At 41.3% G+C, this 18,552-nt stretch overlaps 1 protein-coding gene across 2 annotated transcripts in view; it reads left to right on the top strand.

Annotated features, from left to right (window-relative positions):
* NARS2 (asparaginyl-tRNA synthetase 2, mitochondrial) overlaps positions 1-12,496 on the top strand; it is a 52,286-nt gene extending 39,790 nt beyond the window's left edge. For both annotated transcript variants that reach the window (XM_027665645.1, XM_027665724.1), the window contains exons 10-14: positions 628-694; positions 2,244-2,381; positions 3,496-3,593; positions 5,796-5,822; positions 11,785-12,496. In XM_027665645.1, the coding sequence (XP_027521446.1) occupies positions 628-694; positions 2,244-2,381; positions 3,496-3,593; positions 5,796-5,822; positions 11,785-11,929 (475 nt within the window). In that variant the 3' untranslated portion in view covers positions 11,930-12,496. The remainder of the gene's footprint in view (positions 1-627; positions 695-2,243; positions 2,382-3,495; positions 3,594-5,795; positions 5,823-11,784) is intronic.
* Positions 12,497-18,552: the final 6,056 nt, after the last annotated feature.

The following is an 18,552-nucleotide window of genomic DNA, read 5'->3' on the forward strand; positions in this document are numbered from 1 at the left end:
TGAGTCTTGATTTTCAGTTATCAAACCTAGCACAATCATTCACTGCAATTTTTCTGTTTGCATTGCCATGATGCTGTTCTTTTGTGCTGGTGGAAATCAGTGGAGAATCTGCTCCTAAGTCTGACAGAGCAGTAGAGAAACATTGCTGCAAATAAATCTCATGGTTTTTGCAAAGCAAAGTGGAAACATTTGAGCTACAAGAGCTTTGCACCCTGGGCTGTTATTTTTGCCTAACACACCCTGAGCTAGAGCTATGTTGTTGTAGCTATGCTGATGAGAGCACATTGTTTTCTTTAAAAAAAAATCCACAAATTTCTGTGAAGCAATTCTCTGCAGAGCTCACTTTTGACTGACATGCAACATTGCAATAATGCAGAAGTGTTGAGAGCTTAGCACTTCCTGCCCAGCTTGCAGCTGAAGCACAGGAAAACATAGGGTTCTTGCCATATAAAATGCTTTTTGGTTTCTGTCCAAAGAAGCATTGCTGGGAAGTCTGACATTACACACAAGTTGGCATGATGGTGGGGAAGTGCCTCCTTATTTTTCCCAGCATGGCATTTGTCCAGAAAACTTTGTTATTCCTTTCATAGTTATCTTAAAGACTTTTTTTTTTTTCTCCTCTTGCAGAATTTCATACAGTGAAGCAGTGGAAATTTTGAAGCAAGCTTCTCAAACTTTCACTTTCAAGCCAGAGGTAGGTTGTTGCCAGGTGGCTTGTCCCTGTGCCTGTTCATGTGCACAGCCTGAACTCTATAGAATCTCCTTTCTTTCTGATACCACAAGAATTGTTACTTGGCACAGATTATCTGCCTTCTGGGGTGTTTGCTGGGTTATCACCCAGGTGAAACTTTTGGCCTTTGGGGTTGAAATGGGAGCAATATAAGGAGTGAGATCTGTAGCAGAACAACACGTAATGCTTTCAGGGAAGGAAGTGATTACTGTGCTGTTGAAGGACCAAGGCTTCAGCAAAGGCACTTCTCTTTCCTGTGTGTGAGTAGTGCTGGGAGTGTTGCAGATTCAGTAGCAGTCATCTAAGGAGAGTTGCTGCAATAATCCTCAAATAAAGGAAATATAATAAGGTAGCACCAAAAGTCTGACAACAATTAATAAGCCAATACCATGTCAAAATACTTTGTAATCTAGATGTATCTAAATGGAATCCCTTTTCTTTCCAAAGCATGGATGTTGACTGGGAAAAAGAATAACATGCTAGTCTTTCTAACACTGTCAGATTATGGTTTTCTAAAAATCATATTTTGCACAATTTCAAACACACACACACACACCAGTATGGGACAGCATTTGTGGTGGTGCTCGCCTCATGTGTATACTCTTTAATTGTTATCTCATTCTGATGCCTTGAGGAAAATAATCCTCTGACTGAAACCACCTTTTTAGCCAGTTGGGTAACTGTTTCATCTGTGAATATCAGTGGGTGTAGAACCTCAGATCTCATATCTGTACTACCTTGGTCTGAGACAGCAAACTTGGGATATTTTCAGATGAAGAGAATCTGTGGGAGGTCTGTTCCAGTATTCCCCTTCTACTCCCCCAATATTCTTTACACATCCTATAAAGGGACTTGAGGTCTCAAGTCAAAAGCCACAAAATTTATAACATCAGTGGAAGAAAGAAAAAGTGAGGGGCATTGCAAATGTCTGACGTTTCTGATAACAAAGAATTTAATAGGATGCTGGGTTTTCTTAAGTGAGACTTAATGTAACATGTAACACAGCAGGAAAGAGAGGATAAGCCCAGAAAAGCTGCTTTCTATATACCGAAGGTAATACTGAAATAAGGCCAGTTTGTGGGGTCAAATAATCTGACTTTGGATAGGTGCCTATTTCTCTTTAGATATGTGGAGTGTGGTTTGGGTGTTGATTTTGGGGGTTGGTTGATTGGTTTTGTTTGTTTGTGTGGTGGGGTGTTTTTGGGAGGTGATTTTGTGGAGTTTTTTGCTTGTTTATTTGGGATTTTTTTCTGATTTGATACCAGATGCTTGGGTTTGATCTGGCCTTGCTCTGTGAAGTTAAATCATATTATTTTCCATGCTTTGCTGTGCCTTAAAACTTGTGAAACTGCCTTCTTAGCAGACTTTCCCAGTGGCCTGTATGAAAAACTGCTTTGCTTGGTTTCATGTTATTCAAAGCTTCACGTCTTATACACAGGGATTTTGCTGGGTCTCTTGCCATGGGCAAGATACTTGAAGGCAGGTTCCCAGGTCCCCTTTGCTGTCTTTGCAGTGGGGCCGTGACCTCCAAACAGAACATGAAAAGTACCTAGTGAAGCACTGTGGTGAGGTTCCTGTGTTTGTGATTAACTACCCATATGACCTCAAGCCTTTCTACATGCGGGACAATGAAGACGGACCTCAACACACAGTGAGTCCATGGGTCACACTTCCACTGCTTTTTTGTCTAGGCGTATGTCTTGGCCTGCTGATAGATAGACTGATGAAAATAATCATCTGCTGGGCCTCTGTGCAAGAAGTCCAAGAAAAGACATGACAATCCTGTCTGGTTCTTTTCCTGTTGTAGAAGAAATCCCCAAAGCAGGAACAACAGGAGGGAGAAGATTCAGGAGATGGGATAGTGTTAAGTTTTAGCTTAATTCCCTTAAGACAAGTTTGCCATAGTTTATTTCTTTTCCTGGTAAACTTCTGTACTATTAGGTGAAATGCCTAGAATTTCATGGCTTGAAGCAGTCTGTGACTCTCTTGTCATCCAGATGTAGCATCCATGTAATGCTCAAATAGCACATGGGCACAGGAAGTAAGCTCTTTATCAACAAGCCTCATGCTTTGAAGGTGTGATTTCCTAGTTGAACCGAGACAACCTGCAGCATTGCTTCTGCTACAAAGAGCAGCTACCCTACCATGTACCACTTTCACTTCAGTGGCTTTAGTTCTAGAACCACTTCAGCTGTGGGATAAGAAAAGTAACCCTAGAAGACAAAACAGAGAAGACAGCCAGCTCAAACCTAAGAGCCTAAGTGGTATCACTTGGATCCTAATAGTTGGATCCAATACATGAGTGACATTGATACCATATCCACTAGAGCTGGCCCAAGGAATGGGGGTAGATAAGGCTGAACACAAGCTACAGCATCAGAGCAGGGAATCAGGGCTTCAGGAAACTTGCCCATGTGTCTTTGCTGTCTTGTGAGCTGCTGTTGGGTTCTTTATAACCCCGCATGGGTTATGACCAGAGTAACTTAGTGAGATTCAGTTCAAACCACTTGCTGTAGATATTCTCAGTGTGGAACATCACTGCTGTTGTTTAGGTTTTCTGCAGATTTACTGAAGTTTATACTTGCAAAATTTCCTCCCAGCCTTCTGGCAACAAGAGACTTTTCAAATATGTGCAAATACTAAGTGTCACAGGCTCTGGAAGAATTACAGTAGGGTTTTACAAACAACCATCAGCGTCAGCTGTACTTCTGCCAGTGTCTGTGTGGCTATGGGGCATGACTTCAACTAGTTTTCTTTCTTTTAAGGTTGCAGCTGTTGATCTCCTCGTACCAGGAATAGGGGAGTTGTGTGGAGGCAGCTTGAGAGAAGAGCGACTGCCCTTCCTCGAATCACGCTTACAGAGGTATGGAAAACCTGCAGGTGCCAGGAGACTAGCCTGCTCAGGAGAGTGTTTGAGTAGCTCTCAGCGTTTGGCAAGACAGAGGAGTGGAAGGTCAACCAATAGTATTTAAAAGCCTATTTTTGTCTTTGTGATATCTATTTATACGAGTAGATGATTGCAAACTGGTGAAGAAGCTCTTATGGCTTCTGTCGGAGGTATGCAAATGGCCTCTGTTTTAGCTCATCAGAGAAGAAAAGTTTACTTTATGCTAGGAGGCCAGGGCAGCTGAATGCCTCAGCTCTGCTGGGACTATCTGGTACAAAATCTGATGAGAGGCACTTCATCCTTGAGCCTTTTCTTCACAATTTTTGTGGCTGAGAGTGGATTGTGAAGGTGGAAGTTGTCGTGTAGACAGATACATTTGTCATCACGCTGTGTAACTGAGGAACTGCAGTTTTGGTCGGAAACTTTGCTAGCTGTGATGCAGCTGGCCTTGGTGACTGGTGTCATTTCAGAGAATATGGTTTCCACTTTGGTGGAGAGCTTCACTGGAAGTGCCTGGGACCTATCTGTGTCATAGGGACTTTTTCACCACTGCCAAAGATCACGTGACTGAGTAATTTTAGGCTAAATTCCATGTCAGAATATCAAAGCTGCTGTATAGATAACAATAATCAACATTATAGATGGGATAATTCTCCATAGATAAGTACTGTCTGATTGTTCAAAGGAACCTTTTGTAGAATCACAGAAAGATCTGGGTTGGAAGGGAGCTTAAAGACCATTTAGTTCCAACTTCCAACCCACCTGCCATGGCCAGGGACACCTTCCACTAGATCAGGTTGTGCAAAGTCTCATCCAACACTTGAACATTTCTACTTGCCCAGTCATACACTTGTGCAAAGCAATTTTGGGGGAGGATTAATCCCAGGGTAATACTATTTGCACACTGGGAATTAATTTGTTGCTGAAATCAGCCACATGCTCACACAGATATATCTGGTGAGTGAAGAAAAGCAATATCCATTTCAACATAATGAATCCAAAAGGCACAAGGCAATTAAAAACACCAGAAGACTGATTCTCCATTTTTACTGTAGGATGATGATATTCCCTGTGCTTCCTGCTACTCTGCCTGTGAGCTCTCTGAAGCAGGCATGCTTCAGCTGATGTAAAGTACAATGTTGCCTGCTGCAGTTTTTCACTCGAAATTTTTTGCAAGTAAGATCTAGAGTCCACAGTCCTCAAGTTGTGGGGCTGGAGGAGGGTCCATATGGAGTTGAAGCCAGACTTTCTTGTTTATCAGGAAAGTCATAGAAAGTATTTCAAGCTACAAATGGGGTGTGACTTCAGTGACCTTAGAGCACAGCTCAGCATTGAAGAAGGCCTGGAAAAATCACACCTCCTTTCACATGCTTTTCTCAATTTTGAGTCCTCAGGATCTGATTTTGCTGAGCCAAATACTTTGTTTAGGCTTTTAAATTTTATTTCCTGCAGATCCAGCATAACCTTAGAGATGACGAAGAGGATTCTTGTCTCCTTATACATGCTTCATACAATAGCTCTCCAAGGCCAAGTCAGGGACAGCTGCAGTGCACTGAAGATGGGAGAAGTGGTCTCTCTTTGACTGCTAAATTTTCTATTCATGTTCAGAGAAACAGAAAAAAAGCTAAAACTTTGCTCAGTTTATGCCAGGGCAGGAAAAGGAGAGAAGTTACACAAACGGTGATGAGAAAAAGACATTACAGAAGTTGACATACATTAATAAAGCTACAGGAGTTCAGTGGTTTTGTGCACTGTGAAATGGGAGCCACATAGGGAAGACATTTTGACTCACCTATAAATGAGGTTGGCTGAATGTCATTGTAAATTTAATATTCAGGCCCATAAACTCCAAACATTCACAAGCAGAGTTTACTGATATGCTTAAAGTTACAAATACGAACAAGTCTTTGCGTGAAGGTGGGATCAATCCTGTACGTTGACAAAACAAACTTGGCATTTTATGAAGCGTGTTGGGAATCTGTTCAAGATTGTCTACCAGTTACCAGAACTGGCAGCCACTGATCATGTCTTCCCTTTATTTCCCTTCATTTCCTACCTTTCCTTTTTGGACTGGGTGTAGTCACACACTCTCTGTTTTCTTGTAGCATTCTCTTCCAGGCTTGTGGAGATCAACTCTGTTCCTTTTACTTACAAGGAAATTTTTTGTTTGTTTCACAGATTAGGACTCACAGATACCTACCAATGGTAAGATGCTATCTTGCTCTGCAAGCTATATTTCTTCTTTTGAGACTCTTTAAACAACTATTTATCTTTTTTTTTTTAACTCTGTTCTTGAGGGAACATTTTTTGGCCCAGTTGCCCTGCCATCACTGCCAGTCTAGTTGTAATAGACAATTCATTTAAACAAAGTTTAATGCTGCTTAGTTTATCCTTCCCATTTGTCCACTCACAGCACAGGTCATTCCTTTCAGGATTGCATGAAATGCATTCATTTACAACCCGTAATAATTTTTAATATTAAATCTTTAGACTGTGTTGGAAGTTGAATAGGTTCTGACCACCATGCGTGAGATAAACAGGTTACAGAACCACAAGCAATTTGTGACCTTTAACAACCCTATGAATAACCCTATGAATTGCAACCCTTTGCAATTGACAGGACAATTGGGTCGAAAAATCTTCCCTAACAAAGTGGTTAAAGCAATTAAAGCTGTCTTCCTAAGGAGATAGATCAACCTTTGAATTATCAGTTTAACCTCTTAAAACGACAGGAGGTTCTTAGTGTTCTTCTTGACAAGCGTTTCTTGGTATGTACTTTGTCATAGCTACTGAGAGAGTGCTAGTGCAGAGGATTTTAAATTTAGAAGAGTATATTCAAATATTCTGCAGTATTTGGATTGATCATTAAGGAGGCTGTTTTGAAAAAAGAGTAAGTGTAGGATTCCTCACTCTCCACTTCCCACAATATGAAATCACTTAGGAATAGCACAGTATATGGCAGATCTTTACATCATCCATTTGCAAACAAGGTGAATTAAATGTCTTCCTTTGTTATTTGTATTTATGGGCCAGAATACACCATATCCCTTCATGTGAGGGAAGGATTATCCTGAACAAGGGTATAAGTTGTGTGGTTAGATGCTGAAATACAGCCTGAGGAAGTCTGATGTTCAACAGCAGAACCTTCCAGCACTACTAAGATAGTGCAGCCCTACCTCATGCTTCCCTCAAGAGAATATTAAGACATGGCCTGTTCCCCATGTGTATTTTCATGTGATAGTAGCAATCACATTCTGGAAACTCTTCCTCCTGTAATCTTGTTTTGGAGACTCTTTCCTCCTTTATTCACTCTACTCCATCACAGATAATGTAATATCCCAGAGAAGATTAAAGCTGTTGTTACCCCCTGCCATAGCAGGGTCTAGTGTCCTAGAAAGGTGCAGGATAGGAGTAATTCTGGATGCTTCTGGACTGCAGTCCAAAATCTGCCAGAAAACTGGTAGGTGGTTTGCCAGCATCCATCTTTTCAGTGGAGGTGGCAGGAAAGACTGAAATTAATCTCTTCCAATTTAGTGATTGAATTGAGTTTCCAAAGCTGGCTCACAAACTCCTTGAAGAATAGTTGAGTCATTCCTTTTTAAATATAATATTTGCTGACTTTAGAATGTGATCCCTTTTGAAGCCCCTTAACCATTGATGTATCTGATTCTATCTGTTTTCTTCTCCCACTAAACATGAGGATATTGTGGAATCTGACTGTTTCTAGGACAGCTTCAGGAGTGCCTTACTTGTGAGAAAATCGTAGGGCGAAGAGGCAGCTGGTGATCTGAAATGCTGCTCTGCTTCTTGCCATTCCTACCTTTTAGAAAACTTTCTCAAAAAAAGTAGATAAAGTGACATGGTCAAACACCTCTGAATCTTGTTCAGTACACTACACCTTTCCTGTTGTGCAGGTTTCTTTCCAAAAAGAGTATGAGTTGGAGAAGTGTTTGGCTTGATTTTGCAGTTATTTTATCTTATTTGCACACTTCTTCCTTTGACCTGTAGATAGAAAAGAGCTCAGTGCTGTAGATGATGATCTTGGCTAAACTGAGAGGTCTGTGTAAGTGAGGTGGAAAAGCTGAGCGATCAGAGTTTACTCTGGAAAGTCACTTGCTTTCTCTGTGACCAGGGAGTATTAAGCATATTCCTTGCAAACAGGATCAGGTCCCCTGTTTACAGCCTCCAAGTGCCAGCTTAAAAGTAACACAGTGGGTATTTTGTAATAATGAACAATCACTACCATCAGCTAGAAGAGCATTTCAGACAGTCTTCCTTTACATAAGGCACCCATTTCCTTACTCTGATCATCATGATGCACATCAGTGGAGAAGATTGTCTCATACTTTACAGTCCAGGTGCCTTTCTGATCATCTGGTGTGACACTGGTGAAAGTACACAGTGGTAGAGCAGGTGGTGTCTGCCGTCTTCAAATGGATGTTACTGTGTTGTCTTGGCCCTGCTTCTGCTCTGGATGAAGAAGACTGAGTTGTGTTGGGCTCTTTAATTTCTAATTTTCTTTGAAGCTTGAATGTTGGATAGGTCTTGATAGGTCTTGTATGGCTGCGTAGAAAGGAGAGGTTGGACTTAGGGAACAGCACCACTGGTGAGCTACTTGCAGCCCATGGCCAGTGACAGCATTCATATCATCCTTTAAACCTCCTTCATAGCCCAGTGAAAACAGGTTTCCCATCACTGTCCTTGGCAGTTGCCTGGTCCTGTCACTCTTGCTTTGGGGAGAGACTGGAGCCCTGTGCTGAGCCAAATAGAAGCAGGAAGAAAGTCAGTACTAAAGCCAGTCAGAATGTGCCCAAATCTCACTCATGTCCGTGAGACTGTTTTAGATTGGTGTCCCTGAATGCTTTTTTTTTGTGAATTCACAAGAAACTGTAGCAGGGCAGAAGCTCCCTGAAAACTAAGACAGTGTTTGACCCAGCATCAGAACCTGGTGATGCTTTGCATGTTTATTTCCTGAAACATTCAGTAAAATGATCTTTCATGTATCATTTCACTAGTAGTTTTTCATTACCCTTTTTTTTAACTTGTTTCCTCCAGTAGAATATTCACTTTCATGAACTGTTCAAAACTTTGTTCTTTCGGTCTTACTTTTTGCAAACTGGCCACAGAGGCTTCAGTTTAACAAGGGTGTTGCATAAAAGATCAAGATTATATTTGTTTGGAAAGGAGACTGAAAAGAACAGATTCTGCTTATAAATGGTCACTGGGAGAGCGCCACTCTTCATACTGCCTTTCCATGCAACACAGGAGTTCGTGATGATGATAAAAGGATATAGATCTTTAAAAGGATGAAAGGAAACGCTCTTCTAACGTGGCACATACATAACAAGCTCCTGGAATTCATTGCTGGGGGATGTTGTTGCAGCAAATACTTTAGCAAGATTCAAATCGCTGAAGAGCTACCAGTCCTCAGGTCCAGAACATGAACTTAGGGGCTAGCTGAGGTCACAGAAGCTTATTTTCCCTGTGGAATAACGTTGCACAGTCCCTCAGTTACCAATGGAGGGCTCAGCTCTCCTCTTAAGTGTGAGTTACTAGCAAAAACAGCTAGACTAGTTCATTACTGTTTTTGAGGTGAGAAACATCCAATGTCTGGAGACTACTGAAAGAAGGAAAACCTCAGGGAGCATTTTCCAGTCTCAAGGGATTTTTCTCTTCATCTGTGGGCAGTTACTTTTTCTTTCATCTGTGAAGAATGGAAAATTTCCCAATTCCTCTGATTCTTCTAAGCACAGTCATCAGAAAGGATTCACAGTCTTGATCCTCAGCACGTTTAATTCAATAGATTTTTCCATTAACTTTGATGGTTTTTGTTTCGCTCCTTTTGCCAAAATGGCTTCTCAAAGTGCTTTGAGATCTACAGATCAAAGTCCTGGATAAGTAAGGGTAGAATTTATTATTATTGTTCATCTGGAAGAAGCTGAGTTATTTCTTCTTCTTACAATGACTTTATAAACTCTGTTGCCAACAAATGGGGAGAGAAGATGCTAGGCTTAGTCTAAACTGCCTTTGCAAGGCTGAGATGTGCTTATAGACATCATCAGAAATCCTTGTGCTGGTACTTATATTCCTAGTTACAGCTAAAGCTGTGACCAGCTGGTTTGCAAGTTCTGCTCAGAACTGCTGAGCTGGGTCACAGTGATCTGCCACAGCCAGCACCCATATACCTCACATTTATGAGATCTTTCCTATTTCATGAGTCACCACCCACAGCATCAGGTCTGCCTATCAGGTGTCTTGCAAACTCTTGGAAAGCTGTGAAGTGGAGCTCCCCAGGGCCAGTTCCCAGGGTATTAGCAGAAACACAAGTTCTTATTAATGCAGTCTGTATGAAGGGGATAGAAATGAAGACCACCATGCAGTTGCAGTCTGCATGTTCACAGCCTAAGGATAATCCTCATTATAAGGTATGGGGTGGATACAGCTGAGCCTTAGTGAGCCAAGCTAACTAAGCAGCAGCACAGAGAGAAGGCACATGGGTCCCAGTGATCAGAGAACATTCTTGAGTTCAACTTGAAGTATAAGCACAACTGCACTTTGTGTATCAGTGCTACTAGGAAGAAGTTAAGATGTGCTTCTACTTTTAGTATTTGGGCAGTGGAGGGAAGGGAAAAACACTGGGGGGGAAACCTTAAGATTGAGTGTAATAAATGGTTTCTTAAATTTTAACTACTGCTAATGAACTGCAAGGAAAAATAATATGTCATGGTATAAAAGGCATACTGTCAAGCTGAGTGCCAGAGCATTCTTGCAGCTGTACAGTTTGTGGGAGGGTGCTTTTATTTTGCAAGGAAAGGTGATCATTGGCATTACTTTGGCTTCACTCTGTTAAAATACAGTCTTCAAGCCAAGAAAATTGTGATGTCCAAACAAGTACACTCAAATATATATAATGCATATTTTTATATATATAAATATATATGCACACAAATATAATATTTCTTTGCAGTTCATTAACAGTAGTTAAAATTTGAGAAGCCATTTATTGCAATCAATCCAATCTTAATTTTATTCATAGTGTTTTCCCCCCCTCTATTCCACTGCCTAAGTAGAAAAACATATATATGCATTTATATTTAAGTGCACTTGATTTTTTTTTAAACCAGGATGATAAAATATTCATACACCAAGATTAGAAGCATGTAATACATCTAGAGTCACTCAATCCCTTACTAGTGCATTCATATAAAGAAGAATGCCTTTGTGCCCTCGCAAGCTCAGAAGCGGCCCCATAAATCAATAGAACCACTGAGATGTTTTTCACTCCTATTAAAATAAAACCGTTGGTGACAATTTGTAGCTGTAAATACAGTATCACATCAGCTCCAGTCCAGCTGGGAAATAGGGAACTCTAAAGAAGAACCATCATAATCTTGTTGACACCCATATATTTGGGATATCTGTTTCCTGTGCACAACAGGTGCTGTTCTCCAAAACAAAATACCTTGTTCCAGATCTCATTTTTAGAGGACATGTATTCGAGTTTTTTTGCTGGCTTACTATGGAAATAAATTACTCAGTCTGTAAGAGCGATTGGGGAAAAAGTAGCAAAAAGCCATCTTAATTACCTTAAAAGAAAAAAAGTCTGAAGGAATGTTGAGCAGTCAGCAAGACCTACTTTGGCTTCTGAAGAAATTACCGAAAATGAAATTACTTAGGCTATTGAAAAGCAAACAGAAAATGAAAGAACTTGTTTTAGGGCAGATTTCGACACCAGCATAGTGAAGGCTAAACAAACCCAAGAAGGCGGCTTCCTCTCCAGCAGTGGAAGTGCTTTGTGATTCTGTAGGAACCTGGGTTTGTGGCTGTGCTAGGAATATTTTAGGTACTAAAATTTACGAATGTGCTTTCCATATGAGCAGAGCTATGATGTTCAAGCTGTTCTTCATACCCAAATAAGTTCTTGCTCCTAAACAAAACATAGCAAAGCATAGCTATTCTGGGTTAAATGGGTTTGCACCTGGGGTTTCTGCAAATACAATTCTGCCTCTTCACACCCCTGACCAACACCGCCTGTGTTGGCAGAAATCAAAGTGGTCAAGGTCAAAGGGAAGTAATTTAGATGGAAAGCAAAACCCTAGATAAAAGGCTCGCTTTAATTACGTCAGCATAACTGTGCTGCAAATGTAACTGTCTGTTTAAATTACAGGTATCTAGACCTCCGAAAATTCGGCTCAGTTCCTCATGGAGGCTTCGGAATGGGGTTTGAACGCTACCTGCAGTACATCTTGGGAGTTGACAATATCAAAGATGTTATTCCTTTTCCCAGGTTCTCTCACTCCTGTCTCCTGTAGCTCAGCAGTTGACTCACATGGAGAAAACTGCTGGTGTGACTATCCGTATATAACATACTAGGATATGACTGTGTTTTAGTGTGAAATCAAGATAATTTTTATATCAGTGAAACTCTTGGTAAATTTCATACTAGCCTATTGAAAATAAGATATGTTCTGGTGAGATTATGGATGCACACTGGCAGTTAATTTGATAGTAGCTCGTGTCTTCAGTGCACTTCAGGAGTATTAGTAAATCCCACTTAACTAAAGGGTTAAGATTCTCATGAGACTAGTACAGGCCATGGAGGTACTAAATAAGCATTGCTGGGAGGTAGCTGGGATTATGTGAAATATTAATAAGGAGGTGTGACCTAAAAATATTGTCATGGCAGCGATGCATTTGTTGTTACAAGATGGCTACTGTAAAGCATGATTTTCCCCACTGAATAAAAAGCAAATATTGCTTACCTTGGAAAAATGAACCAAACCTACCAAGGAACAATGTCACCTTGGTACTGCTGGAGCAAGTCAGGTGAATGCTTGATTTTCTGAATCATCAATAAAGATGTACTGGGTTGTTTTGTAGCTCTGTGGTTTCTTCTTCTGTTATAAAACTGTAGCTCTCAGCACCAGAGTGTTTCCTTCAATGTCTTCAGTGGAGGTTTCCTCTTCTGTATACCCAGATTTGTTGCACAACTTCTGCAGAAGATATGTCTTCTGTCTCCAAGAGAGCACACATTCATAGCAGAAAGAAATGTTCAGTTAAATCAGAGTTCATTCATCCATCTTTCCAGAACCAACTTGCAGTTTATTGGTGGGGTTTTGTTGTTGCTTTGCTTTTGTGTTTTTATTGAGAAAATTTCTCTTGTGCTCATCGGACCAAACAATTTTGTCTGTATTGCAAAATAACCAACATATGCTCCCAAGCATTGCATATGTATTAAGTAATTGCTTATCACTATAGGATCTGAACTCCTTAGCAGTCTTTAATGGGTTTATGCTCTCAGCTTCTCTGCCAGGTAAAGAAATATTCATTTCTATTTTGAAGACAGGACTATGGGAAGACCAAGTGACTTGCCTAAGGCAACTGGAAACCAGGGATTTATTTGGGACTTGAACAGAGGGTTTCCAGCATTCTTCTTCCCTTCCAAATTATCACAATCCAGCAAATGGTCATTTTCATGGTGCTTACTACTCTGGAAACCACTATGGCTGGAATATAAACAATATATATAAAAAGAGAAAGAGCGAGGTAGCAGCCTTACTACTGATGAACCCTTTGTAAATTGGCACACGCCATGTGAAGTGGCTGCATAACAACCCCCAAGTAGATGAAAGAGATTGAGAAATAGTAATCCACTTGCATTGCACTGGTAATACTTCAGTCACAGTTCTTTCTGGTGAGGCTGTATAATACTGCACCTGCAATATCTAAAAATACCTATTTATGTCATGTGGCACTTGCCATGTTTCAGTGTGCTCTGTGGCCGGGGACTTTTATGTCTTATGATCATGCAAACAGCATCACCACAAGATCATTACTTTGGGGGGTTTCTTCCATGCACTGAGACATCTGCATATCAAGACTTTTTCATGTCTCCTTCATCCGCTTGATTAGGCAGGTGTTAATTGTGCGTTTGCTGGTTTGCATTTCCCAGTACAGCCTCAAGTTGGTAAGTCTGGTTCCATGAAACAGTTCAAGCACCTGCCTTTCCTTTGAAACCACTGAGAAGTTCCCACATCCCACACCCAAGTATCTTCCTGCATTTGGACCATCTCTCCTTTTGGTATGTTGTCTTAACTGTTATTGCTGGCCTTGGTTTGAAATTACTTCTCTCAGCAGAAAGATGTGGAAAGAGTACAGCTGCTAAACAGCCCCATTCATAGCCTGTTCCTAAATAATTTGGAATGAGCAGGTGTCCTTATTGAGATCCTTAGTCACTGGTTCTGTCACAGTTGCTGTAAATGAGAGTGCTTGAACTGGAAGCCCATCTGCTGAGAACAGATTGAGGGGATGGCAAAACCATCTCCTGTCCACTCTGCTGTCATCCCTGCAGCAGCGCTGGGCTGTCTCTGTTGGTTTTGGCATCAACAGGAGATTGTTGATCCCACTGTGAGATGCCAGATCTGATGGGCAAGGTGGGGCTAAACAGTGACAGGTGGAAAACAAGATGTAGAGAAGACGACAGTGAAAGGAGCCAAAAAGTTGTAGGTTAATGTAGCATGAGTCACAAGTTACAGGGAATGATGCAGAACTGCTTCAAACAGGTGTGCAGAATGGCTGTCAGGGTGACAGCCTGCAAGAACAAAGAACTGGTCTGACTTACCCTTTGTTCTTTGCCCTGTTAAGAGTTTGTTGCAGGACTGAAGGTAAAGGTTGAACCTTTGATTTGTAGATAGGTAGATGAAGGTAAGAAAGAAGTAACAAGGATGCACTGTGAGTAGTTTTTTGTGTGTTTCCAATGAGGTGTCCGAGAGGAGCAGTCTCCCCAGTCTTCTACATGTACTTCTGATTCATTGAAAGGTGCTTGGTGAGCTGGTCATCCAGTGGGCAGGGTTGAGCTAAGGGGACACTGCCCTTAGGTCTGAAAGCTCATTGAGAAAACTACCCTAGTAATTTGGCAGATGAAGCAAAAGGTGAGCACGGTTGTCTCAGGAGAGCTAGCCAGATGGCTCAGAAGGGTAAGAAAAGGTTGTCCAGTCTTGGCAACAGCCTTCAACCTGTGCTGGTTTTCATAGTGGTGGGAAAGACGAGAGGCTGAGGCCTGTGTATGTGATGATACTGCTCAGGGTTAATACAGAGATTGGTGTTCTTGTGAGAAGCTTGATTTATGGGTACCCAGCAAGGGTGGGAGCTGCTCTTTCCCTCCAGGCTGGCATTGTTCACTTTGTGCTATGTATATATAACATGGGCTGGTATTGCCGAGGAATGCGACATGTTTTCTTTGGGATTTCCATGTGGAATGTCATGTATTTCCTTTGAATCTCCTCTCCTAGAACAAAACGGAAGTTAATCTGGAGGACAGGGAGTTTGTTCCTCCTGGACATGTGGGCAGGGAAATGCACCAAGAATTTCTTAATTTCAGCAGTTTTCCTTGCAACATCTTCTCTTAGAGTCTGCACCGTGACAGTGGCTGAAGGCAGATAAAAGCTCTGACACTTCTTCAAATAAAAAGCTGTTATTCTTTGCACACAGGAACCATCTCTTAGCCTGACCATGCAGTGCAGTAGCTTACCCTGGGGTGTTTTTAGTACAGTAAGCAGTCAGCCCTCAAGCCCAGGTGACCAGCACTGTCTCTGCTAGCATCATTTTGGTAAGTATTTCTTGACGTTTCAGTTCCTCAGCAGACTGTACTTGCCTCTTTTCAAGTTCGTCCTCACTTTGAGCTTCAGAGGAAAGAATGAGTGTCATTGATTATTGCGTCAGTAGCTTTGCAACATTAGAACAGAGTGATGGGAGATAAAAGAGCAATGCCATAAACTTTGCAAAACCAAATGCCAGCCTCTCAGAAGAGTGTTTAGAGGAAAACGTTTGTGTTTTTCTTTTCAAGAATATCAGATAATCCCTTCACTTAATTTTTTTACGTGCGGGATCAAAGTATCCCAAAGGGCTCTATTTTTAATTGAAAAAATTATACCTTCAGAACTAACATCATGTCTCAGTCTTCTCATTTTTAAATCCACAGGAGAGCAAATGCACACTCTGAAGCTATGAGTAGAGACTGCTGTTCTCTCCCTTATGATTTATGTTGTGATACTGTGGCAGTGTTCAGTGGACTGTTTTACTAGCTTCTGTACAAGCAGAGACAAAAAGATACATCGCTGGGCCAAGTGTTTAAAAGTCAGCAGACCAGCACAGGTATTTTAGCCAAATTACCTGCATCCAGGCCCCCAGACCTGCGGGAAAAGCAGCAAGGTGCCCAGCTCAGCAGTCCTCTCTCCAGTTTATTTGGTAGTAGTTGTAATTTATAAAGCATCACTTTGTTTGAGGGAAAGCCAAGACTTTGATGGGAAATGTAACATACAGTTTTGCTTGCTGGACTAATATTGATTGTTTTGGAAATAGCTTATAGTTGTGTTTTTCTTTAGGGGGTGAAGGGGACTAATTTGCCAAGAAACAGTTTGGTCAGTTTCCATTAAATGTGTTTCTGTTATACGTGGCTTTGCTGTTGCTGAAACCAATAACAGCCATTATTACTGTTGTTTTAGCCTTTGCCTTACACTTAGGGAGAAATGGGAGATGGGTCCAACGGAGAAATAAGACTTTGTATAAAGATTGACAAAGTTCTAATTTCCTCAGATCTAACCAAAGCTGCCAAAGTCACAAAAATGGTGGTCTCGGGGGTGAATTGATTGTTTTGTCTTACTGTTTGTTGCAGACCCATGACCTTCAGAAGGGTTGTAAAGTTTTATTTTATGATCCTGCTGATAAAGACACGTATGTAATTTACTATACGAGTTCTTACAGACTTGGCTAACAACAAGTTTGACCCGGAGTTCAAAGAAATTATGGCTCCCATTGTTTTATTGCTGCTGTGAAATGTATTATTTCTGTCCTACAGCTGTGTCACGGTGTCTGCTGTACAAGGTGTATGGAAAAGATGCTGTAAAGGGAGAGCTTTCATGTAAAGGGCAAGAGAGGGACACGACTGTGTGGCCGTTTAAAAGTCATATACCAGCTCCATCAGAAATTGTAGGCTCTATTGTGGGTGACATATGGATGAAATTACTTCAGAATCCATGTTGCTCTTATTGCTGATGCTATTTTACTGCGGGAAATTGAGGCACAGAGCAACTAATCTGCTTGCCCAAGGTTGTGGAAGATGTATGACAGAAGCATGGAACTGACCCAAATCAACCAAATCCCTGCTCAGCGCCTGCCCACGGGACTTCCCTTTGTTTGCCTTTGGGTACGCTGGCACACCAGAAGCAAGGCAGGATGTTTGCAACTGATCTGGTTTCAAATGCATTTTTGGCATTTCTAAGATCCTAGACTGTGCTTCAGTGATTTTTATCTATCCCTGTATGTCCCGGGGCCTTTCAGAGATAGCAATCCTGCTGTTTATTTTTATTACTCTTACAATTTACTTTTTTTTCTGAATAATTTGAGACAGCCAACAGAGGATTTAATTTTCTTTGCAAAGCTTGATCTTACTTCTTGTTCTTCACTGGTAGCTGTATATCTTACTGTCTTCAGCAGGTTAATGTACTGATACTTGTGCTGAAAAAATGGAGTTCAGAGTTTTAAAGAAGTCACCAGTCATACAGGTTGCTGGCAAAAAAATATGCAAACTGCTCAGGAAAAAATCAGTGTGGTCTGGGAGGTGGCCTTGATAAATCATGTGAATGCTTAAGTTTCTATATGTAACTCTTCTCTACTATCTGCTAGGGTTTCCAAAAGAGGCTAGATTTCCAGTCAAAGTGGAAAGTAATTATATTTCATTGACACAATGGTTTTTAATAATACTTTTATGGTGTCTTTACCCTCACAGTGATTTTTGAACAATAATTCTAATAATATCTAATAATACCTTTGGTGGTCCTTTGAAGATGCTGGGCTCTAAGTGGTCAGTACTGTGATTAAGCTGTGTGAAGCAGGCATATGATCCGTATTTTTCTGAGACATAGGTCTCCCATTTTCTGCTTGTCCCTCAGCTGTGCTGCTTCTCTCTTGATGCATGCATGGCCACAGGCTGCATGTCCAAGCAGGAGAGAGCTAGACACCCACCACATACAACTCAAAGGCTTACTGACCTCTCAGTGGTAGTGCTGCCCAGGCTGTTAACTCAGCTGGGATGCTCCAGGTGAGTGACAGAGGAAGGTACTTGCCAGAGGCTATGCAGGGAAGCAAGAGTCAGGGTCAGAGTTCATTTTCCTGGCTCCCCTGCCTTGAGAACAGGTTAGTTCCATTTCTGCACAAAGTTATAGAAACTCAGTGCTCAACTGGTAGCCAGTTTGCAGCTCCAGGAGATCCAGCTGTGAGCACTTACCCACTGCAGAGATGCTGTCAACACTGTAACTGATGAGGTCTCCTTTTGGCAGGCCGGAGTCACACAGTGGCATCTCCATGAAGCTCTTGAAATGACCTCTCCCGTTGTTTAGTATAAATAAATCACGACGTGCTTTCAGGCTTGCTCAACATTGTGTACATGGTGTTATAGCACAGCAGCTGAAATGCTAGAAAGGGGGTGGTTTAGGTTCTTCTCTGTAAACATGCATGGGTGGTGCTTTTCCATATCACCCTACACATCTGAACTTTGCCACCTGCAAAACCCAAATAACCATACAATTAAAATCCGAGGGCCTGGTTTATCCAGTGGCATCAAACAGTCTTTCAAATTCCATTATTACTAATGACATTAATAAATTATTAGCATTTATGGTGAATTAGGAAGCATACAGTTCAAGTATTTAGCAAATTTCACAAGCCTATTTGTTAATAAACTTGATGGATGACTTGCCAGGCAGGATTGTATTGCCATGTCCTTGGAGTACGTGTTAAAACATGGTGGTTTTAGCACTGTGTTACTCCAGTCCCTGATTGAGATCCAGTACCATCTGTAACAGTGCAGCTATGGATAAAAGGAAGAAAGTTTTTACTCTTCCCTCTGAGGCAGAACATTATGAAGTGTTCATTTCCC

Source organism: Corapipo altera, unplaced genomic scaffold (genome assembly GCF_003945725.1).
Source record: "Corapipo altera isolate COAL_440 unplaced genomic scaffold, ASM394572v1 0, whole genome shotgun sequence".
Lineage (NCBI taxonomy): Eukaryota > Metazoa > Chordata > Aves > Passeriformes > Pipridae > Corapipo > Corapipo altera.